General features: G+C 43.5%; 1 protein-coding gene across 2 annotated transcripts in view; it reads left to right on the top strand.

Annotated features, from left to right (window-relative positions):
* The first annotated feature begins 17380 nt into the window (after positions 1–17380).
* The window catches only part of Nmt2 (N-myristoyltransferase 2), a 46466-nt gene continuing 38479 nt past the window's right edge, over positions 17381–25367 (top strand). Inside the window, exon 1 of one of the 2 annotated variants that reach the window (XM_038333405.2) lies at positions 17381–17582. In XM_038333405.2, coding sequence (XP_038189333.1) covers positions 17473–17582 — 110 coding nt within the window. In that variant the 5' untranslated portion in view covers positions 17381–17472. The remainder of the gene's footprint in view (positions 17583–25367) is intronic. The other variant, XM_038333406.2, reaches the window with a different exon arrangement.

Here is a 25367-nt window from a genome sequence, read left to right on the forward strand (position 1 = left end):
GATGGTCCTAGATTTCAGTGGCTCTGTGACCCTGCCAGCGACATCTTTTTGCCTATGCACAGTTTCTGAACAGTGGGTGTAGCAGTTGAATGAACACATCATTACCCCAAAACTTCTGCTGATGCCTTCTGGAGAAGACATTCTGTCTTGACAACAAATGAGTCACAGTCCCACTTCCAGCTGCAGGGGAACAGGGAAAGCGAGTTGGTAGAACAGCTTTAGCAGTGTCACCAGGGGAAGGTGAACTCCAATGACAAAGTCAAGGTGGAACATTGTGTAGGTCAAGTCCCTGCCCAAATAGACAACCACAACACACTACTGCAAGGGATACAGTCGCTTACTAAAACGTCGCTTAGGAGCCGGGCGGTGGTGGCACACGCCTTTAATCCCAGCACTCGGGAGGCAGAGGCAGGCGGATCTTTGTGAGTTCAAGACCAGCCTGGTCTACAAGAGCTAGCTCCAGGACAGGCTCTAAAGCTGCAGAGAAACCCTGTCTCGAAAAAACAAAAATAAATAAATAAAACGTCGCTTAGGATAAGTGACAAGATCTATTTGAGGCTCAGATTCCTAAAATGGAAAATGAAGACTCCTGACTGATATTAAATAATGTATTTTTAAATGATATATTTTTTAAAAATATATTTTAAAACTCAGCTTTTATACTTGATATATGTATATATAAACACACACATATATATACACATATATAACAAATACATATATACTGATACATATCAAGATTTATATATCAAGATATATAAAGAGTATATATATATATATATTTGTTGCATAAAATATGTGTCAAACATCAACATGGTTTATCTGGAATATTATCCTTTTGATTTTTGTTGTTTGTAAAAAGGAATAAAACGAGGTCAATTTGACATGCGAAGTAAAAGTAAACATGGGGGCTGGAGAGATAGCTCAGTGGTTAAGAGCATTGACTGTTCTTCCAAAGGACCTGAGTTCAATTCCCAGCAACCACATGGTGGCTCACAACCATCTGTAATGAGATCTGGCGCCCTCTTCTGGCTTGCAGGCATACATGGAGGCAGAATGTTGTATACATAATAAATAAATAAAATCTTTAAAAAAAAATAAAATAAAAGTAAACATGGGAAAATTTAAACGCAGACATGATAGGAATTCATTTATAATGCAGTCAAACTTCATTGTGTTTAGGGAAAAACTAACAACTGCATCTAAGCATCTAACACACCCTCTTCTGGTAACACCTGATTTACCCATTGTCCCCCAACCTGGGGCTGGGCATTGTGGAGCAATCTTCCCTTCTTTGCTGGAACTGTAGCAACAGGACTCTCAAGGTCCTGTGCACTCCCCCAAACCCTCCACTGCAGAGTCCCAGGAACTACAGTTAGGGTCATTTCTCATTTGAAACAGAACACATCAACTCCAGTTTTGCCTCCAGGTTTGCTTTTGTCCAAATGGTCCAAAACAGTTTAAGATCCAATTCTCACACTTTGACAAGATAACAGAGTAAATATTCTGTAATGGATTCAACTTATTCACATTTGATTAAAAAAAAACTCTATCAGATTATCCCTGAATAAATTACGTTCCAGCTCCATTTATGGGTCCTTTCCTTATCAACCATGCAAAAGACCTTCTGTTCCCTTCTTTCTCCCGCAACTTGTCATCACAGGTGCCTGCTGTCTACCCAGGATCCCAGAATGCTTCCTGGGAGTCAAAACTCCTCTCAAAGCCCACCTCCTCCTGGAAACCTGAATCAGTAGAGTGTGAATTTTGTCTCTGATCCACAAAACAAGATCAGATGAATGTCTGGTTTTGAACAAGGCTGAAAAGCAACAGCCAATAATAAGCTTTTTTTCGATGAACTAGAACCCTTTCAGGCTTGCTATGAGGTCTAGATTACAGTGTTCTCTCTCTCTCTCTCTCTCTCTCTCTCTGTGTGTGTGTGTGTGTGTGTGTGTGTGTGCGCGCGCGCTCTGTGTGTGTGTGTATGTACATGTCAGATATCTTCTCCAGTGTCTACATTTATTTATTTACTTATTTATTATTATGTATACAATATTCTGTCTGTGTGTATGCCTGCATGCCAGAAGAGGGCACCAGACCCCATTACAGATGGTTGTGAGCCACCATGTGGTTGCTGGGAATTGAACTCAGGACCTTTGGAAGAGCAGGCAATGCTCTTAACCTCTGAGCCATCTCTCCAGCCCCCAGTGTCTACTTTTTCAAAACAAGGTTTCTTCACTAACTCTGGAGCTCACTGTTTTATTTAGGTTGGCTAGTCTCCAACTGCCACCCCCCCCACTTGTGCTGGGGTTACAGATGTTTGTGATCACAACTAGATATTTATATGAGTTTTGGGGATCTGAATTCAGGTCCTCAAGCTTGCAGGGCAAGCACTTTACCCACTGAACCGTCCCCCTAGTCCCTGAAGCTCTCAAAGGCCCACTCACGCTGACTCAAAGGAAGGAAGAGATAACTCTCACCTTAAACCTTAGTGGTCTTCTGGCACTCTACGCTGGGTGGCGGAGGTGCTGTTGGTCTTTGGACTTGTCTGTCACCTCTTCCACTCAACTTTGGAGGTGGAGCCTCAATTCTAAAACAGTCAACAACCTCTCATTAACGTCTTGTTCTTCAAATAATGTTGCAGTGAATGTCTTTGCAAGTTTCTCATAGTAGTTTTGCCTTTCTCACCACGGGAGATTGGTCCTGAGACGGCGATACCCTGTAGATACCCAAATCCATGGATGCTCAAATCCTTTATATGAAATGATGTAGCATTTGCATATAACCCATGAATATTTGTCCCTATACTTTGTCATTTCTAGATGATGCGTAATGCCCAGTACAATGTAAAATAGTCGTTATATTATTTGTTCTAGAACAAAGAAAGTCTGTCCATGTTCAGTATAGACTTTATCATAATGAAAATATTTTCTATCTTTAGTTGATTTAATTCATAGATGTAGAATTCTCAGATTCAGAGGGCTGACCAGATGTACAAAGGGTAAGTTCTCCATAGATATTGCAAAATTGTTCTCCAAAGGATCTGCACTAATTGCTACTTTGGCTAGCAGTGCAGAATCCTATCCATTTCCTTACATGGTCACCTTACATGCTCATTCTTTGACCTTTACCATAGAACAGAAGCCTGCTTAGGAAAACCAACTCACTTAGTCAGAAGACTGAATGGATATGTCATCCCAGACAGCTAAAGCTGAACCTGCCTAGCTGTTCTGAGAGAAGGGAAACATGGAAGGAAGAAAGAAGAGAAAGAAAGGGAAGGTGAGAGAATAAATATCTTCAATATGTGTGGGAAATGATGCTCCTGAGTTTGGATTACAACCTGACCGGGGTGAGTCTACGGCACTAGGTAGATGTGAACTTGGTCTCCTGTGTGTAGACTTGCGCCACATTGCTCACCATGGTGAGAGTGAGCTTCTAAACTTGTACCAGCGGTGACATTTTACTTTTGAGCTGATGAGGTGGTGAATCGTGTTCGTCAACCTGATGGAATTTAGATCACCTGGGAATCAATTTCCGGACCTTTCTTTGAGGAATTATCTGGACTGGACTAATGGAGCGGGAAGACCCATCCTAGATGTGAGCAGCGCCATTCCATGCGTTGGGATCTGGAAGTGAAAACGAAGGGAGGAAGTAAGATGGACACAAGCTTCCACCTCTCTATGCTTCCTGACTTTAGGAAGACGTCCAGTGGACTGTGACCCCTCGAACTAGAAACCAAATGGCCTCTTTCTTCTTGCCATCTGATTTTGTCAGGTTTTGTCTCAGTACCCAGACAAGTAACTAGCACAGACGATGCCAGCACACAAGTGAGCTAACCTTGTCTCCATATTACATTTTCACTATGTCGAAACAGGCACTTTTTGAACAAAATGTGTCTTCAGAATCAGTCAAAACCGGGGATCTATGACAACCTCCAAGCAAATTTGACTTCCCATTCAGGGAAAGCTACTAGATGTCTGTATGGACCAGTAGTGTTTGGATTCTCTAGAGTCCCCTCTTCAAACTATCATCAGCAAGAACACATGCAAAGAAGATGCACGTTTCTTTACGCTAAGAACTTCCCACTCAACTCTTTCTTTCACTTTGAAATCAAGCCCCTCTACCACCGCGGGGACCGTTAGAATCCCTGTGAATTCCTAACTAGTCAGAAAAAGTACTGTGACATTCACTGTATATTCATGATTAAGAAAAATTGAGTCTGGGGATGTCTTCTCTGTCACTTCTTGGTCAGAGAAAGCCACAGCAAAATTTCACAGGGTCAGGAAACATAACTCATTTACATCAGTGGATCCAAGATAGTAAATATATGTAAGTAAGTATGAACGATTTGTAGGTGCCACGCCATCACAATAGGCAAAGCGTTCAACCATCACCAGTTGAATGGATGAGGAAAGCACAGTTTACACACACCATGGTATTGCATTGACCATCAAGAATAACGAAATTGCATCACTGGTAGGAAAATGGACAGAACTGGAAATAACCATGCTAAGTGAAATAAGCCAGATTCAGAATTATTAATATAAGATGTTTCCTGTCATATACAGTCATAGTTACTCTTCTATTGCTGTGAGGAGACACCATGACCAAGGCAACTATGCCAGAAAGCATTTCATTGAGGGCTTCCTTACAGTTCTAGAGGGTTGGTCCATGATCATCCTGCTGGGAAGCACAGAGGAAGTCAAGCAGGTATGGCATTAGAGTAGAAGCTGAGGGTTCCCATCTGATTCATTAGTAGTGGGCGGGGGGGGGGGGGGGGAGACGAGACCTGTCAAGGTTTTTTGAAACCTCAAAGCCCACCTGCAATGACACACCTTCTCCAGCAAAGCCATGCCTCTCATTCTTCCTGACAGTCCACCACCTGGGAACCAAACATTCAAATGTACGTGCCTAGGAAGGATATTCTAGTTAAAAACCACAATACGGGGTGGGGGTGGGTTATGATTTGAAAGTAGAAAGGGATTGCTGGGCAGTGGCGCACGCCTTTAATCCCAGCACTCGGGAGGCAGAGGCAGGCGGATCTCTGTGAGTTCGAGGCCAGCCTGGTCTACAAGAGCTAGTTCCAGGACAGGCTCCAAAGCCACAGAGAAACCCTGTCTTGAAAAACCAGAAAAAGAAAGAAAGAAAGAAAGAAAGAAAGAAAGAAAGAAAGAAAGAAAGAAAGAAAGAAGAAAGGGAGCTACATAAGGGGAAGGGTGTAGGGGCCTAAAGGGAGGGGTAAGCAAGAACAAAAATAATAAGAGGGGGAAAACAGCAAATATATCATGTTCTGTCTCATATTCAGAACTTGTATTTAAATATATATGAATATTGCATATATGTGCTTATATACTACATGAAAGCAGAAAGTGGATTATGTAGGAACCAGCGGAAATCAGTAAAGGGAATAAGGAAAGATGATGGGGGAAAATAGGAGCAAAGCACAATGATATAAATGTATGAAAATATTATAAAGAAAACTATTGTCTTGTATGATCACTAAAAAGTATGACAGCTGGTACGTTGAGAAGCCTTTAATCCCAGCATTTGGGAGGCAAAGGCAGAGTTCTGTGGTCAAGGCCAGCTTGGTGTACATAGTTCCAGGATAGCCAGGGTAGTATAGAGAGAGCCTGTTTCAAACAAATAAGCAAATAAACCAACATAATGATGATGAAACAGCCGTGGATAGAATGTGGCCCTGCGATCAGGATCAAAGTATATCTGGTTTCGCCAATGACAACGAACCTATGTCTATCTTAGGTAAAGGATGCAATTCCCCCAGTTTCAGTTATCACCTATTATGAGAAATGTTAATGACTATGTGAGCTATATAAAAAAGAAGCCATAGAAACGAAGCAAAAAAAGCAGAAGTACTTTGAAGAAAAAAAGGACTGTGGTAATGTATAATCATGATAGAGTAACATCATAATTACATGTAATTCAATTACCAAAGTAATCATTATATAGATATAATTTATTCACTGCATTACATATTGTATTAATGTAATATGTTATTATGATACAGTAATTACAAATAGGATAGAATGTAAAACTCTTATTAGAAGAGTTCTGCTTAATAACATTGAAAGAAACATTTCCTAGGGGCACTAGAAAAGACTGGGCAGACAGAAGACAGAAAGGCTTTAGGAATACACAGGCATGGTTTTGAATCCTGATTCACATTCATGAGTGAGTGTGGCTAATTTATTTTAGCTTTCAAATCAAAGTTTATTCCCTTTTTGCTGAAATAGATTTTTTTCTCATACAGTTTCCCCTCACTTTAATCCTCCCAGGTCCTCCCCCACCTCTCCTCCCCTCAGATGCACTCCCTTTCTGTCTCTCATTAGAAAAGAACACGCTTCTAAGAGATAACAACGAAACATAACAAAATAAAATATAATAAGATAAAACAAAACCCATCATAACAAAATTACACAAGGCAAACAACAGAAGGAAAAGAGCCCAACAATAATCAGAGACGCACTCGTTCACACACTCAGGAGTCCCTGAACTAACACTAAAAAACACTAACCTGAAAGCCACGGTGTATATGCAGAAGACCCAGGGCAGACCTGTGCAGGCTTGGGTTTGCTGCTTCAGTGAGTTCATACGAGCCTTGTTCAGGTGGTTTGGAGGACCTTGTTTTCTCGATGTCCCCCAGCCCCTATGACTCTTACACTCTTTTCAAAGCCTCTTCCTCAGGGTTCCCTGAGCCTTGAGAGGAGGGATTTGAAGGAGACAGTCCATTTAGAGCTGTATATTCCATGCTTACGCTTTCTCTCTCTCTCTTTCTCTCTCTCCTCTCTCTCCCCCCACTTAATCTGATGGTGACTGAATAAAACACCGATCGATGAGTATAGCAGAATGTCATTATATAATTACTTTTTTTTGGTTTTGGTTTTTCGAGACAAGGTTTTGCTGTAGCTTTGGAGCCTGTCCTGGAACTAGTTCTTGTAGACCAAGCTGGCCTGGAAGTCACAGAGATCCGCCTGCCTCTGCCTCCCGAGTGCTGGTATTAAAGATGTGCACCACCACCTCCCAGCTCACTACTTTTTTTTTTAAAGATGAGTAGTATTTGTTTTACCCTCGGTCTCTGGGCTGTCTAGTCTACGGTTCTCAGTCACCCAGCAGTGTCATGTATGAGGTCCATCTTGAAGAGCGGGCCTTAAATCAAATTAGACATTGGTTGGTTATTTCCACAAGCGTTATGCCACCATTGCCCTAGCATATTTTGCATTCAGGACAGCACTGTAAATCAAAAGTTTTGTGGCCGGGTTGGTGTATATATTTCTCTTTTGGTAGCCTGCAAAGTACCTTCCCATACCAAAGACACTAGAACACAGGCATGAAGGTTCTATGTTCAGCTCAACCAGCTCAGCCACTCCATGTTCAATGGGTTATGCTGGTATTGTCTTCAAAACTGGGGCCTTGCTGTCATTTTGTGGAGAGCAACTTATAGTCTTGACAACAGCCTGAGTTGTTTGGGGATTTTCATGGGACGCCTTTTGGCCAACAACTCAACTGAATTTAACCTAATCCCAGGGCTGAAGTTTCATATGGCAACAAGAGATGGCCAGTTGTGACTCTGTCTCCCCCACTATTTGGAAACTCATTAGGACTGGCTTTATATATTTTAAGAAGTTTCTACTGCACTGTTTCCATACCCCTCAAATTGCCCTCAGTTCTTTCTCTCCCTACATCCCCCACTTCCTGATGCCCCAGTTCCAGTGCTGCCTGCCCCCAGTTCACCTGAAACATCTATTGTATTTCCTCCTCTCAGGGAATCTATGTGTCTACCCCTCCAGTCCCTTCCTCCATACCTAACCTTTCTGGGTCTACAGATTGTAGCTTGGTTATCATTTACTTAACAGCTAATACTCATAGAAGTGAATACATACCATATTTATATTTCTGGGTCTGGGTTACCTCACTCAGGATGATTTTTTTTTCTAGTTCCATTCATTTCCCTGTAATCTCATGATGTCATTATTTTAACAGATGAGTAATACTCCATTGTGTAAATGTACCACATTTTCTTTATCCATTCTTCAGTTGTGGAACATCTAGGTTGTTTTCAATTTCTGGTTATTGTGACTAGAGCAGCAAAGAGAAGAGTCTCTCTAGTAAGATGAAGCATTCTTTGGGTATGTGCCCACAAGCGCTATAACTGTATCTTGAGGTAGATTGATTCCCATCTTTCTGAGGAATTGTCCCACTGATATCCATTGTGACTGTATAAGATTGCACTGGAGTGTGGGTAAATTCTTTCAACATCTTTTACTCTCCATATTTTCTTTTCTTTTCTTTTTTTTTGTTTTTTGTTTTTTGTTTTTTCGAGACAGGGTTTCTCTGCAGCTTTAGAGCCTGTCCTGGAGCTAGCTCTTGTAGACCAGGCTGGTCTCGAACTCACAAAGATCCGCCTGCCTCTGCCTCCCGAGTGCTGGGATTAAAGGCGTGCGCCACCACCGCCCGGCCTACTCTCCATTTTCTGATTGGAAAATTGTACAGGCAAAGTAAATGCAAAACCTATTTTCCAACCTGTTTAGAGGAAGTGTAAGTCCCGGTATGGGGCCTCCATCCGGATCCCTGAGCCTGCCAAACCTTGATCCCTCCCCCGAGGAGGGGCAAGGCAGCCCGCCAAACCTTGGCCCCTCCCTCAAGGAGGGGCAAGGTAGCCCGCCAAAACCCTGACCACTTTCCCCCCAGTCTATTTAAACTCTCCCCGGAAAGTCCCTGTGTGGTATTCCCATCCCCCCCTCTCCCCACACCACCACCACCCAAGGCCGCAACCTTGGTTTCCGTGTAGGTATCCATGTTCCCCTCGGGGCTACCCAAGAGCGCAGGAATCCCATTAAAACCTGGATTTGGCTTGTTTGGGATTTTTGCGTTGGCAGAGAGCTTGTATTAGGAAACTTCCTAACAGGAAGTTCTAGAGTTCTGTTATACAAGACTATACTTATAGTTAATGATACTTTATTGGGCATTTTAAGATTGATTATGTGGGAAAATCTTATATTGTGTTCTTGTCAAAATTAAAATTTCAAGTAATAATACATACAAAATAGATGTAGGAATCACTAAGGACTTTAAGTAGTAGTTAGATATTGCTAAATTTTGGTAATATGGGCTGAGGATGTAGATGAATTGATGGACTGTTTGCCTAACACAAAGTCCTGCATTTAATAGCCCATCAAAGCCTAAAACCTGGTATGGTGGCAATCGACAGGCGGGTGAGGACTCAAAAGTTCAAGGTCATCCGTGGCCACAAGCAAACTGCAAGGCCAGTCTGGGAGGTGTGAGACCCTGTCTCAGGAACAAAACAACCGTAGAGAAAGGGTTTTGTTTTGTTTCTTTCCGGTTTACTTATCTTTCAATAGACAGTAAGGTCGAGATTAGCAAACAGCTTCTGCTGCAAGGATGCTGTTATAAACTGCCCCACCGGGAGCTGGTGCGGGTTGCAGGCTCTGCAGATGGCTGTCCTGACTGCAGATGGAAGACCCTTCTTGAGCACAGTCTACCTTCTCACTACAGTTTAGGTGTGAAGTTTGGTCCAAATCCAAGTTGGAGAGCTTCTTCTAGCAATACCTTCTAGAAGCTGGACACTGTAAAGTCTGGTTTGGGATTCGGCACCAGTAAGCATGAGACCTTAGTTTAAAGGACATTATTTACTCCTTTGTGAGGTCAGGATTTGATTAGCTGTCTGTCTTTCATGTTTTTAGAAGAACTTTGATAGAGAAATAAACTGCATAGCACAGTAAGCCTCCCTAGACCCACCCGTTACATTCTGCAAGAAACATTGTGGCTCTATTTGCCTTGTCACATAACCACCCACCGCCCCCCTCATCTATCCACGCTCAGCTCAGTAGATTCTGAAGCAGCACGGAGGCAATGTATTGCTAAATGGTCTAAATGGTAGCAATCTGGGTCCCATCGGGTGGAAGCCTTGATTTGTAGCAAAGGCTGATTTCTCTCCCATAGCTTGTTAACATCACCGAGCTCACAGTTGAGATGAGACTGGTATATCTGAGCTCTGTAGAAGTCAGTGTGGTACAGCACCATAAAATGTGTGCTCATTTTTATGGCTTTAGCTTTTTCTTTGTTTTTTCCTTTCTTTCTTTCGTTTTTTTTTTCTTTTTTTGAGGGGAGGAGGCAGAGCCTAGCGCTATGTATACTAGAAAAGTGTTCAGCAGCTGAGAGGCACCCTAGCTCTCTTTGCCACTCTTAATTTATGGACATTAGTGTCTCAAATGAAGATAGCTGAGTGTCATCCATGCCTCCTCCCTCCTTCATAGTATCTTCACCTTTAAGACAATCTCCCAGGGACAGCCAAAAGTCCTAATCATTCAGAGTAACTCAAGTGGGTACCATACTCGGTCTCCTTCCCTGGGAATAACAAATCCATCCCATCATTTGCTTTGGAGATAAAAAGACGGCACTCCATTACACACCAATTGAAGGTCTATCGTGAAGAAGCGCCTTTGCCTCTATGGCATCTTAGACAAACTTCTCCCTTCCACTCCTCCCATCTCTGGCTTTTGGAGGACTAGACATGAGAATCAGGTGCTCACGTGTAATTCCTGGGAGAACTCTCCATTTAAGAAATGAATCAACTGCATCTCTCTTTCCTACCACTGTTCCTTGAGCTCTCGGTTTCCATAGTCTCTGCTTACAAACCAGGAGAAATAAGGCAAAAGGTAGAGTCACCCATTTGGCAGCTTTCTAGCACTTCTAGAAAGAACTGTAACGACACCGCATGCTTCATAGATGTTGTCTGTGTTTATTTTGAAATATGAGCTTTGGAAGCAGAGCTCCCAGGGAAGTGCTGGTAGACCATGCCTGTGTTTATAAAGATCAGAAAGCGGTGTGGTTTAAAATTGCCCTTGTTTACAGAAGGAAGGAACCTCCCAGTTCCAAAATAAGAACAGTCATCCTTCTCCATGGCCTCATCTGTGTCTTCTAGAATTTTCAGTGAGGTTATACTTTGAAGGCCAGATAGATGCACCAACACTGAGGTTTTATAGTATAGCTAATCTGAATTACCCATTGTGTCATTAATAATAAGAATAATATACACAGAATAGTCAATAATGTGAAGTAAAAAGCAAAATCTGAATTGCCATAAAATGCATTTCAAATATACAGCTTCTTCATTTTCCCTTCCTTCCTTTTTATTTTTTTCTTTTTTTGGACAGGTTCTTCTATTTAGCCCAGGCTGGCCTGGAACTAGTAATCTTGCCTCAGTTTCTTTAGAATTGGGATTACAGGTATGTTCTCCAAGGCTCAGGGCAAACACGTAATTTACAGAAGTGCAAGAGTGGTATGGAATTACTTTTCAAAAGAGATGGAGAAGGCAAACACAAGTCCAGAGATCCGTTGTCAGGGATGTCACCGTAAACTCTTGGTTGGAATGAGTTTTTTGAGGCATACTCAGGGGCATAGACAGTGAGCACAGTTAGCAATAAGAAATGAGTCATGAGCCAGGCGGTGGTGGCGCACGCCTTTAATCCCAGCACTCGGGAGGCAGAGGCAGGTGGATCTCTGAGTTCGAGGCCAGCCTGGTCTACAAGAGCTAGCTCCAGGACAGGCTCTAGAAACTGCAGGGAAACCCTGTCTCGAAAAACCAAAAAAGAAGAAAGAAAGAAAGAAAGAAAGAAAGAAAGAAAGAAAGAAAGAAAGAAAGGAGTCATTTAAAAAGACTTCCTCTTGGTTCTCTACTTTAATTTAGGATGGCAGGTACTGCTGTGTCTTAACACCATGTCTACTTATTCCCCACTAATCTGTGGGGGTGAGGCATGGTGGTGACTTCTGCTGGTCTCCCACGCATACCTGTAGCCAGCTGGTGGACTACTCAAGGACTAGAAACTAGATGTGGCTAAGCCAAGCTTTTGCTCATGGTAGGGAAGTACTCTAAGAGACAGAGAACCATAAAAGGCCTCAGTCACCCCATCTCTTAATCCCCTATGACTTTTATACTCATTTCTCTTGACTGACTTCTGGACTATTTCCTCATATTCTAGGCCCAGTTCCTTAAACCTCTTTTCAGGTGTTTTGATCTTTCCTATTTTCTGGTGAAACAAATTAGTTTGGTAAACAAACATAAAGACTCAAGATGAATCCCTAAATTTCTAGTTTTAATCAGGTATTTCCTTTGGAATCTTACTGTCATCTCTTAATTGATTCTCTATAGTCCTAGACACCCCCAGCCCACTTTTTTTTTTGTTGTTGTTTTTCGAGACAGGGTTTCCCTGTAGTTTCTAGAGCCTGTCCTGGAACTAGCTCTTGTAGACCAGGCTGCCCAGCCCACTTCTTGTTCACATTATAGTGTCAGAGGAAAAAAAAAGAGAGAGAAAACACTCAAATGTATTTTTGAGGTCCAGCACTATGTAGCTATACAACTAATATGTACTATTCTCCCACAGACAGATTCACTTGTATACTTTTTCATAATTAAGGCCATTTGTGAGGTTAGTTTTATTTACTCTTTGCTCTTTGAGGGCCCACCACCCAGATCCCAAATATATACACAGAGATTTATTCTTACTTATCAATGTCTGGCCTTAGCTTGGCTTATTTATAGCCAGTTTTTCTTAAATTATCCCATCTACTTTTTGCCTCTGGGCTTTTATCTTCCTCTATTTCTGTGTATCTTTTCTTTCCTCCTTATTTTTGTATCTGGTTGTGTGGCTGGGTGGTACTGGGGCCCTCTCTCTCCTTCTCCTTTTTTCCTCCTCCTTCTCTCTCCTCTCTCCTATTTATTAGTCTCTCTGCATGCCAGCCCCACCTATCTCTCTCTCCTGCCTAGCTATTGGCCATTCAGCTCTTTATTAGACCAATCAGGCATTTTAGACAGGCCGAAGTAACATAGCTTTACAGAGTTAAACAAATGAATGAACATAAAAGAATACAACACATCTCTGCATCATTAAAGAGGTATTCCACTGCATAAAAGAATGTAACACATCTTTAACTAATATTCCACAACATATTTGTACATTTCTTATTGAATGTTCTCCTGCAGATAGCTAATTGCCATGTCTGTGCATTATATGCAGTCTATGTGGCGTCAAAAACTTGACTATTGGCAGGGGGATACCCTTGTCAGTAAAATGCTGCACTTCCAGGCGTGAGGACCCGAGTATGATCCTCCAAAGCTACACACAAAGAAGTTAGGAGTGATAACACGTTCTTGCAATCCCAATGCTAGAGAAGCAGAGACCAGAGGATCCCTGGGGCTCACTGCCCCCTAACGTTGCTTACATGGCTGAATTCCAAGTCTGTGAGAGACCCTGTCTCAAAACAGCTAGTAGATGGCATCTGAGGAACGAGTGCCCAGGCACACCTGTGTGTGCATCTGCACACACGAACATGGACACATACACATAACCTTTATAGTTGTTGTGGCATTAAAATGTACATTATATAAGTGTTGTGTCCCTGGTTACACTGAGTTGTATCACCCATACCCATTAGGATTGCTGCTGCTGGAGAACAGAAAAGAAAGAAGAGGTCCAGGGACAGGACAACAAGCATGGAGAAGACAGAGAAAAACCCTTTGGTACTCTTGCTAGGAACGTACATGGAGCAGTTGCTATGGACGCCAATGACTGTTTCTCACAAGCTTCAATACCGTACGATTCAGCAATGTTACCTCTGCTCGTACTTTCCGGCAGAACTGAAAGCGAGGTCTGGCCTTTACAGTATCTAAAGCATGAGAGAAACCCAATGCCCACTAAAGGGTGAACTCCTAAAACACGCACACAACAGAACGCAATGTAGCTTTCAAATGAAAAAGGAAACCCAACACGTGCTTTAACATACAAGATGTTGAGGCCTCTGTATTATGTGAAATAAATCAGTCTAAAAAATGTGAAGAGCTTATATGATTTTTCTACAGTAATCAAATTTATGTAAACAGAAAGTAGAACAGCAGTTCCCACAGAAGATAGAAACGGGAGCTGCTTAATGATATAGAGGTGCAGTTCAGCAGGAGGAAAAATGTTCTAGTTTGTGAAAGCAAACTCCATACTTTAAAAATGGCTGGCATGCCAGGCGGTGGTGGCGCACGCCTTTAATCCCAGCACTTGGGAGGCAGAGGCAGGCGGATCTCTGTGAGTTCGAGACCAGCCTGGTCTACAAGAGCTAGTTCCAGGACAGGCTCCAAAGCCACAGAGAAACCCTGTCTCGAAAAACCAAAAAAAAAAAAAAAAAAATGGCTGGCAGGAACTTCTATGTTGTGTATTTTATGAGAAAACCAAGCAAACAAGACCATCTCTAATAGAAGATGAGCCAAGCGGGAGGCAAAAGTCCCAGGGGTCACTTTAACACACTGGCAAAGCTCTCTGCAGAAGTGTTTTCCCCTCAACTAAACCTTGGATTTCATCTCCCAGAAGCTGCCCCTTGGCTCTGACTCCCCAGACTCCCGGATGAAGCCACAGAGGAGTAAAGCCCCTTTGAGACACTGTTTCTGGACATGACAATAGGATTTAGGGTTCCTCCAGGGCTGTCCTGAAACTCTTATCTCCTGTAAAGATTAATATTCTGCCAAGAAACATTTGATTTATATAAGACTTCAATCTAGCACTGTGCAAGTGTCTGGCACAGCTCCTTCCCATGCTGCAGAACAGACGCTCCCTGCTTGTTATTATTTCCTGATGTTCACTGGGTTCTGACGCCCTCTTCTCCAGGATTGTTTCCTCAGTCTTTTTCCCCCTTAGGCAGTGTTTCTTGAAAGTTGAAATAAAAGTGTGCTGTATTTCCTATGCCTTGGAGTTTGAACACTGCTTGAGAGAACCTGTTGTAGGCACGGATCTGAGTTCAGAGGACATCTGACTCCTGTGTCCCAGGATAAAAGACTGCACCACATGGTTAGATGTAGAGAAAGTTGATTAAGAAAGGGCACTTCCAAGAATATAGCCGGCAAGAGGGCCAAGGGAAAAGCCCCACAAGGCTCGAGGCCACAAGTCATATGACCCTTTGCAGGACCCTTACAGAGCATCAGCCTCGCACGTATTTGAATACAATGTGCTTTTCTTTTCTTTTTAATTTAAAATTTTGCTTTTTATTTTACATGCCAGGCCCAGTTACCCCTCCCTCTTCTTCTCCTGCCCCCACCCCCATCTCCCACATCCCACACCCTCCATCCATTCCTCAGATGGTGTAAGAACTCTCTTGAGGGAGTCAACAAAGAATGGCATACCCCCATCAAGGCTGAGCAAGGTATCCCATCATAGGGAATAGGCCCCCAAAAGCCAGTTCATGCACCCAGGAAAAGTCCTGGTCTCACTGCCAGTCCTGCCCCAACAGATCAAGCCACGTAACTGACACCCACATTCAGAGAGCCTATGCTGGTTTCAGAGCAGCCGGTCCAGAACCAGTGAGCTCCCACCAAAGCAGGTCAGCTCTCTGTGGTTTTCAAATACATAATGTGTTTTTCTATCCCATGCTCTGTGAGCCAAGGGGAAGAAAGGCTCCCAGGCTGTCTCTGCCTACTGGTTTCCTTTACATGACAATCCCGATGTTGACTCCCAGTCTGTTCTCCTGTCACAAACCCCTGGGATAGGTTACAACAGCTGCTCTCATAGGATACCTCCCGGTTAGGTCTCTGTTGCCAGGTGGTTGGTTCTTCAGCTGCTTATGTTCATAGAGATGAGGGGCAGGAACTTCACTCATCTCTGTCTGCCTTTACCCTGAAGTCAGAATCTTCTGGCCTCACTGATGGTCTCAGAAATGGTTGCAACTGTTAAGGGCAAAATTGAATTTTCTCCATGTTTGGGTCCCATTTATACTTTTTCCAAGAACATCAAACAAATGTTGGACTTTGAAGTTGCTCTGCAATTTTTGTCTCTCGGGCATTCTAGCTCATAGCAGTTTAACCATATTCTTGTGTGTGTGTGTGTGAGAGAGAGAGAGAGAGAGAGAGAGAGAGAGAGAGAGAGAGAGGGAGAGAGAGGGAAGGAGGGAGGGAGGGAGAGGGAGAGGGAGGGAGAGAGAGGGAGAGGGAGGGAGGGAGGGAGGAGGGGGGCGGGTTCCCCTCATTGCTTTAAAATTCTCCGGTGGCTTGTAAAGATTTTTCCCACTTCATAGAGTTTTGGTAACTTTCTCAGCAATTGCCAGCGTAAGACTGCTTCACAGACTTCCGGTGGTCTGGCAAGATCTTTTAATACTTCCCATCTCTGGAGAGCAAAGAGTTGCTCTGGGAAACCTTTACCAGCAGTGACTTTCACCAGCATCTTATCTGGAACACAAGGGAGAGTCTACTTCCTCTATCCCCAGTCCTTTATTTTTTTTCCCTGAGACAAGTCTCGTGGAGCCCGAGATGTCCTTGACCTGTGTGTGGTCCCAAGAACTCCTAATCCTTTTACCAGGCTTGGGCCACCAAGCTTGGCTTCCTTCCTCGCCTGTTTCCTGATAAGAGGAGGATTTCAACAACAACCAGACCCGTTTGCTTGGAAGTCTAGGTCATGACCTTCACGTAGAAGGCTGGGCGACCGGCCTGAAACTACCCAATCCCCCGATTTGGAAGTCAAAATGTTCTGTTCTCAGCGGAACCCATCTAGATCAAATAAGAACAGCTGTGGTAATTTTCTGTTTAGGGCTGAGGTAGCTTGCAACAGGGAGGTGGGGAGGTTGGAGCACTCTGACTTTGTCTTGATAAGCATTAGATATGGAAACATCGAATGGAAAATTTTCAAGTACGTGTGGGAGAGAAGGCAGGGAGAGCGTCTGGAAATCGCAGGCCTGAGTGAAAAAAAATCCCGGCAGCTGAGGAACACATGGACGTAGAGGATCGCGTAACCAGTCCTCGCAAACGCTGACGCCCAGCACAGAAATCCAGCACCCGGTGACCTAGACTTCCTAAATCCAGGCGCGAAACTACAAACGCAGCCCCGGGCAGGCCACGCCCCACCCCCTGCGGCCTCGGGCTCGGCTCTCCAGTCGTGCCCCGCCCCCACGCTCACACCTCAGGGCTCCAGACTAGGGAGGAAGGGCAGGCCTGGCCGAACCCTCCCGACGGCCGAGGTGGGCGGGGCAGTGTCGGCCGAACGGGGCCGAAGCGGGCTGGCGGGATGGGCGGGGCCTCGCTGGCTGAGGCGGAAGCGCGAACGCGAGACCCGCGGCGCCTCACCCGCTGAAACAGGCGGAAGTGGGAAGGCGAGCTGGGCGGGGCCATGGCTGCCGAGGTGGGCGGGAGCGGACGGGAGAGGCGGGCGAGCCGCTGAAGGGGGACTCGACACGTGGGCGGGGCCCACGCCGACTGAGGCGGGCCGGACGGCGGAGACGGGAGGGAGCCGCAAGCGAACGGGCGGGGCCGGGCCGGCCGCGGTGGGCGGGGCCAACGGGGTGGGCGGGGCCGCGGGCTCCAGACTCGGGAGCCCGAGGGTGGGCGGCACTAGAGGGAGCCGCGGCCGCGCCCGCCTTGTCGCGCCTCGCTTGCCGCTCGGAGCGCCGCCTCCCCAGCCGCTCGGAGCCGCCGCGATGGCGGAGGACAGCGAGTCTGCGGCCAGCCAGCAGAGCCTCGAGCTGGACGACCAGGACACGTGTGGAATAGACGGAGACAATGAGGAGGAGACGGAACACGCCAAAGGGTAGGAGGGGGCGTGCGGGCGCGACGGGCGGCAGGGCGGAGACCGCCCTCACCTCGGCTCCGGCGCCGACTCGCCGGAGGGGGGGGGGTTACGGCAGCCCCTCGCCCGGAAGCCCCGCTCGGCGGTCGCCGCGTCCCGAGACCATTGTGAGGTGCCGGGCTCCCGGCTCTCGGGGAGCGCGCGGGGTGGGCGAGGCCCGAGGTGGGCGGGGAGACTGCGACTCGGGCCCGGGGACCGGCGTCTCGGCTGTCACCTGCCGCGCGCCCCCGCCGGCCGGCCTCACCCAGCCGCGGCGAGCGGCTCCGGGTGGAAGCCCAGCAGGGGCTCCGGGCCCTTCCTTCCCTTTGTGGTGGCGGCGTCTTGGGCCGCAGGGGTGAGCGGGATGCAAGAAGTGCCAATTGCGCCTCGGCATCCTTCTAGTACTTTCTCGCCATCCCCCCACCCCCAGCCGCCGCTCTGCCCCTGTAGAGATGAAACCCGCAAGGCCAGGCGTGCGAGTGGGAGAGGGATGCGCCCTTGGCGCTCTCTGGGCTGCGCAAAGTTCTGCCTCCTAGGCCCCGCGAAGGGCGCCTGGGGGTTGGATCCAGGTCCCGGCCGCGACGCCCGAGGACATTCAGCTTTGCGGCTCCTGCGCGAGTCCGTAGAGCTTTCTAGAGCCGAGCCGACAGGCGGACCGAGTTCCCGCGGCTCCGACCTTATCCTGACTGCAGACCTGGCGATTGACCCCCAGAAGCCAAATGTACCAAGTTCTTTTAACACTTGACCGCTTTCTCAATCTGTGCCTGCCCTCTTTTCTCCCCTGCAGACCTGATTCGTTCCTCTCTTGGAGAAAAGACTGCTTCTGGTTAAGGCTGGTATTGAAGTTCTGGTTTAGAGGCGGGGATTGGGGGATCATTTTAAATAAAGCCCCGTGGCCTTTTGTAGGTACTGTTTGCCTCAGCCTTTTTACCCTGTTGGATTCAAACTATGCGCTGGCACAGAGCCGCTACCCCTTAGAAGTGAGATCCTGCGAACCGTGGTGACTGTAGAAGTGGGTCAACCCAAAAACACGCTAGGGGAGCCTGAGTCACAAATGGCTTATTTATTCAGTTCATGGAGAATCTTTCAAGTATTTGTATTTTATTCAACGTTTACTTAAAGCTATATTTAAGAGAGGTAGCTTTATTGGTCTTGAATATGTTATAAAATATTAGATGACAAATGAAGAAAAAGAAAAGCTGACTATGTATCTCCCTTTGGCAAGTTGCTTTTTAAATTTTTCAGTGAACAGTTTAGTGGCAGCTGCAAGTACTGAATGTTGTCATTCAAGTCTAGATTTTTTTTAAGCCAGAAGAGGAAATTCTACAGAAATCTGAGCCTTAGTTCTGTTTATGAGTAATAGAAATTTGTCTGTAATAGCCAAATATGAATGTATTTTTGAAACACTAGCTCTCTTGCCAGAAATCGGTCCAGATGAACGTTGATAGATACCTCAAATAACTTCAGTATCTGTCTTATCTTTCTGGGGAGACCCTGGACCTGTCTTCTAGTTTCTTCTTGTTCTGTGTCTGCTTGATAGTCTAGGTTGGGGTTTTAATTAAAGCTTCCTTGCCTACACAGTCGAGGATACCCTTGATACGATAACTTGCTCTATAGGCTGTTGAAGTTCCCAGAAGAGCATCCAAAGATATTTTGGGGCCCTCTTCAGAGGCTTCCTGATTTATTCATCAGCACATTAATTATATGCTACTATGTTTAATCAAAATTAAGAACTGCCCAGTAGATTGGATTGTTTTAACCAGGAATAGGCAATGTGATAACAGCTTGTAGTTGGAAAAGATGAATGTAATAGATTTATTGTTATCTTAAAATGTAGAGAGATAGTAGAACTCAAGTTGTGGCTCTTCTCGGTGAAATACCTTTTTAATTTTTATATTGCAATTTAAACAGTACAATTTAAGGAAGTCATCCTGTTGTATTTGGTTCACGAATTGATAGTGTTCTGTAGAAACCCAGATTTCTTTAAGTAGCTCAGGTTTGTCAGTGTTATAATATGGGAAACTTTTTCTTCCCCATTTAGTGTTTTCATTCTCCACTAGCCTAAATAAACAACAAACAATGAGCCTTTGGAGAATGAGTAGATAATGCTTTACCTCAAATAGGCAGAGTATTGCTTCTGAGCCAGTAGACAGTGGTCAGTATGTAGGGTAGTAATTTGTTCAATAGCTCCCCTGTGGCCTGAAAGGATTAATATGCACCCAGCATTCAGTATAATGCATTTACAAACCGTTTTATCTTACCGTGTTGAAACCATAGGTTCAAATAAAGGAAAACTACCCAGTAAGATATTACTATGCTTTTGGTTTTGTAGAACTTTCTTTATTCACTGTTAATTTTGCTTTATGAGTAATATTGAAAGCTCATAAACAAAATGTGAAGCTTTATGTTTAAAACTAGCTTAAGTACAAAATACTTGAAGGTCACCATTTTCATGTTTTTTTTTTTTTTTTTGTTTTTTTTTTTTTTTTGAAAATGTACTCTTTAACTGTTTGGTCCACAAACCAAGATGGTAACAGCATATCTCTCTAAAAAGTATATGCATTCTCAAAATATTGCCAAAGGGAAAGATTGCTACTTTTAACTAGTGAGGTGATAGCTCAGATAATATAGTTTTATTATTTTCAAATAATGTGTAGAAAATTAGAAGTAGGGTAATTGAGATCCATTTTAGTAACTTGCTTTACCACATGATTTAAAATTGGGATAAAATAAATAGGTATCAGTAAAGAGCTTGAGGAATCTTGAAAATTTCCAGGCAAATTAAAAGTCAGGATGACTGAAGATTCCATTTCTGTCCTGAGAAGCAGTGGCAGGAAAGAGGTTATCTGCAACATTACTAGGAACTTGCCAACCCAGGTGTGAGACTACAGAGGTAATCCAAGATCCTTCATGCTGAATATTCCTCTCATTCTTTGTTCCACCTTCTCAGTTTCTGAAGGGACTTGGTAAAACTGTTGAAATTGGGCACAATGTTAAGTCCACTAAAGCTCATGGTCTTCTTGCTCCATTAAGGTGTGTTTCTCCAGTTGTAAACTACATCCTAGAGGGTTCCTTAAGCTTTACCCTACACTGAGTACTGTGCTAGTTAAATACCTGAGAGAAACAGTTTAAGATTGAAAGGTTGATTTTGATTCAAAATTTCAGGGCTTCCTGTCCATGGCCTGTTCAGTGCTTTAGGACAGAAGCCCAGGATAGAATGATTTGAAGGAGTAAAGTTGCTCACCCGTGACTATCAGGAATGGGAGTGGCAGGTGTAAAGATGTACCTCCCTGGTAGAGTAAATGCATTTTGCTCTGGGTTTGATACCTGATACCACAAAAAAATTTAGCCAAGTATGGTGGCACATGCCTGCAGTCCTGTGCTGTGGGACAAAAATGGTCTTGTATTGATAAAACGCTAATTGGCTAATAACCAGTCAGGAAGTACGGGGCGGGGCGATGAGAATTGGAGAATTTTTGGGAAGAGGAAAAACTCAGTCTACATTCGTCATCCACTTGCAGAGGAAGCAAGATGAGAATGCCTTGCTGATAAAAGGTACCAATCCACATGGCTAACATAGACAAGAATTATGGGTTAATGTAGGATGTAAGAGTTAATAAGAAGCCTGAGTTAATAGGCCAACCAGTTTATGATTAATGTAGACCGCTGTGTGTTTCTTTGGGACTGAATGGCTGTGGGACAGAAACCTCAATCAACAGTCCTGGCCTAAGGAAGTTGAGGAGAACCTTGAGTTTGACACTAGCCTGGATTTCATAGCCAGACATTATTTTAAAAAAAAGGAAACTTGAAACAAACAACACATTTTATGTTGATTTAGGGTTCTTTGGATATATTCTCAGGAGTGGCATAGTTGAATTAGTTCTGTTTCTATTTTATTAGTATTATTTAGGAAACTCTATACTGATTTCCATACAGTTTAGGCTGATTTACATTCCTACCAGCAACATATAGGAGCTGCCTTTCCACAACCATCCTGGTTACCATTTGTTAGTGTTTGCTTTCTTAAATGATAGCCTCAGACTGCGGGTGAGATGAAATTACAATGTTTTAATTTTTAATTCTAATGGAAGAATGCTGATTGGGTTTTTTGTTTTTTTTTGATTTATTGATAATTTGTGTTTCATCACACTTGCCTGTTCATTCCCTTAGCCCATTTACTGAGTGGATTGTTTGGTTCCTTGGTTTGGTGGTCTTTTTTTAATATTTATTTATTATGTATACAATATTCTGTCTGTGTGTATGCCTGAAGGCCAGAAGAAGGCACCAGACCTCACTACAGATGGTTGTGAACCACCATGTGGTTGCTGGGAATTGAACTCAGGACCTTTGGAAGAGCAGGCAATGCTCTTAACCACTGAGCCATCTCTCCAGCCCTGTTTGGTGGTATTTTGAGTTCTTTGTGGAGTCTTGATACTTCTGTCAGCTACATAGCAGCAAAGATTCTCTTCACTTGTATAGAAGCCTTTTAATTTCATCAGTCCCATTTGCCAGCTTCTGCTGAGCTGCTTTAGAAAGTCCCTGCCTTTGCCAGTATCTTTAAATACTTCCTTACCTTGTCCTCTAACAGTTTCAAAGTTTCAATCTTACATTAAGATATTCTGTTGTTTTTTTTTTTTCTTTTTTGGGGGGTACAAAGTAAGGGGTATGGATCTAGTATTATTATTTTACATATGGATATCCAGTTTTGCCAGTACCATTTATTGAAAAGGCTGGCTTTTCTTCAAAGTAGAGCGTTAGCATCTTTGTTTAAAAAAAAATCAGGTGGCTGTCATTGTGGATTTTATTCTGTATCCTCTATCTATTCCACTGATCTACAAGTTTGTTTTTGTGCCTGTACCATGCATGCTCTTTTTTTTTTTTTGTTTTTTTTTTTTTTGTTTTTCAAGACAGGGTTTCTCTGTGGCTTTGGAGCCTGTCCTGGAACTAGCTCTTGTAAACCAGGCTGGTCTCGAACTCACAGAGATCCGTCTGCCTCTGCCTCCCGAGGGCTGGGATTAAAGGCGTGCGCCACCACCGCCTGGCTCTCGTGTACGCTCTTTTTGTTATGGCCTATACCTTGTCTTGAAAAACAAAAAAAAAAAAAAAATAAAAGAAAAGGAAAAGAATTACGTCCTGAAGATCAAATCTTTTGTTGTTTTGTTTTTGAGACAGGGTCTCAGTGTTAGTCAGGCCAGTCTAGCCTGGAATTTACTATGTAGTCTGGACCAAACCCCCTTCCCTCAGCCTTCCTTGTTTTAGGATTACAGGTATGAACTGTCACATACCTTGGGATTAAGAAACAAAAACAATAAACCTTTTTTGTACCACCCTCAAATGGGGGGTGTGGGAGGAAGTTGAAGATAACAGTATACTTGCTATTGTTGAAACTGGCTATGACCACTTTCCCTTAGTTAACTGCTTGGAATCAGTGAGAAAATGCAGAAACATAACTGTAGCTCTAAATTCTCATCATGGGAAATTTAAGGGGTTATTCAAAGCTGCTCTTTCTGAAATGTGATCTGCTATCAAATGTATAAATGGTACAGCCCCAGTTCAAGGGATCTCCTCGATCAAGAAATACTGAAAACAGTGCTCAGATATCAATTAGGACTTGCGTCTTAGAGGATGATGTCACCTTTGGCCCAGAGCAGACTTTCCCCAGAAGCTGGCTGAAATACAGTTTCTTTCTTTTTTTTTTTTTTTTTTTGGTTTTTCGAGACAGGGTTTCTCTGTAGCTTTGGAGCCTGTCCTGGAACTAGCTCTTGTAGACCAGGCTGGTCTTGAACTCACAGAGATCCGCCTGCCTCTGCCTCCCGAGTGCTGGGATTAAAGGCGTGCGCCACCGCCGCCCGGCTGAAATACAGTTTCTAAGGACAGGATACCTACTTTGCCATCTTTGTTAATCACTATCAATGTATAGCAGTTTAACAGTGTAAAGCTGTTCAAGTTAAAAAAAAATCAGTTGGTTTGTCATTCCATTTGAATGATTATATGAGTTACTGGTTATATGAGTAAAACTTGCAGGTTAAAATATAAAAGCAAAATACAGAGAGCAAAATTCCTTGATTATCCTATTTCTTTGTACACCAGTTTAATTGATAGTGTATTGATTTACATTTTAGTATTTGCCCAGTCAGTGTAAATAAGATCATGCTTTATGGGATTCATTTGCAGCCTTGTTTTTCTACCATGATTGTTTGCTAGCATGATTTGAGAGGGTAGAAATGCCCAGTGCAGTAGACATTATTCATATGGAGCTGTTGAGCACTTGAATGTGGCTACAGTGCCTGAGGAACAAACATTTCAATTCATTTAAATTAACTTACCAAAAAAAGCCTTCCACAGATGGTGACTGTCATACAACTCAAATAATATGTACCTTTGAGTTTCCTATTTTTAAATGCTTAAACATTTATTTTCGTCTTTAGCAGAATAGAACATTCTCATTTTTCTTCTAGGAATTTGTTAAATTTTTAACAAGCATGTTTTAACCATATTTCTTTATCATTGTCACATTTTTAACCACTACCAGCTAGGCACAGTGGCATGTCCCTGCAGTCTCAGCATTTGGGAGTTAGAAGCAGAAGGATCAGGAATTAAAGGTCATTTGCACCACAGTAAATTGGAGGTCAGGTTGACCTCCATGAAACTTCATCTTAGAAAAACAAAGACAAAATTGTAACCACTGTCTAAAACCTTAAAACATTATACTATTTTACATTTTGTTTTGTTTTTTGTTGGGGTTTTGTTTTTTTTTTTTTTTTTTTTTTTTTTTTTTTTTTTCGATACAGGGTTTTACTGTAGCTTTGTAGCCTGTCCTGGAACTAGCTCTTGTAGCCCAGGGTGGCCTTGAACTCAGTGATCCCCCTGCCTCTGCCTTTCAAGTGTTGGATTTAAAGGTGTGCACCACCACTGCTTTTACCACTCAATTTTATTTTTTGGTGCTCCTTTTCTTCTTAAATTTTTTATTTTGTAATTTATCCTGTTCAGCTTGCTCCTTTTTCATTATAAATCTTCATTAGCGTTACCACTAATAACCACATAACAGAATCTGTACTACACTGTTTTGAAATTTCCTCTGCCAACTGAATTAATCCAGAACTCATAACTCTAGCCTCGGGCAGACTTTCAGACAAGGGCCGAAGCAACCACTTTATTGTAAGACCGATTTCTAGGCAACTTAAGCTTCATTTCGTCTGAAACTTCTGAAGTTCCTCCCCCTCCGCTCCATCTTCCACCCCTATTCAAATCATTCTTAGCACCTCTGTATGCCATGCTCACCAGAGTCCAAATTCCTCCAAACAAAAGCATGGTCAGGTCTATCAAAGCAATATCTTAGTCCTTGGTACCAACTTCTGTCTTGGGGTTTTTATTGTTGTGAAGAGACACCATGACCATGTTTTTCTTATAAAGGAAAATATTTAATTAGTTTTGAGGTTCAGTCCACTATCATCATGGTATGACATCATGACATACGTAGTTGGTAGAGCATGAGACTCGTAATCTTAGGGTCCTGGGGTCGTGCCCCACGTTGAGCTCCAATTTGTAGTAGGAGGCCACTTGTTCATTCCCAGCTGCCCAGACCACGAAATAATCACTCAGAAACTATATTATTTGCAACACTGTTTGGCCAATAGCTTAAGCATATTTCTAGCTAACTCTTATAACCTAAACTAACCCATGTCCATTAATCTGTATAATTAATGTGGCTGTGGCTTACCGGGTAAATATCTGTTCCCAGCGTCTGTCTCTAGTGGGGCTACATGG

Source organism: Arvicola amphibius, chromosome 6, assembly GCF_903992535.2.
Source record: "Arvicola amphibius chromosome 6, mArvAmp1.2, whole genome shotgun sequence".
In the NCBI taxonomy this organism is placed as follows: Eukaryota; Metazoa; Chordata; class Mammalia; order Rodentia; family Cricetidae; genus Arvicola; species Arvicola amphibius.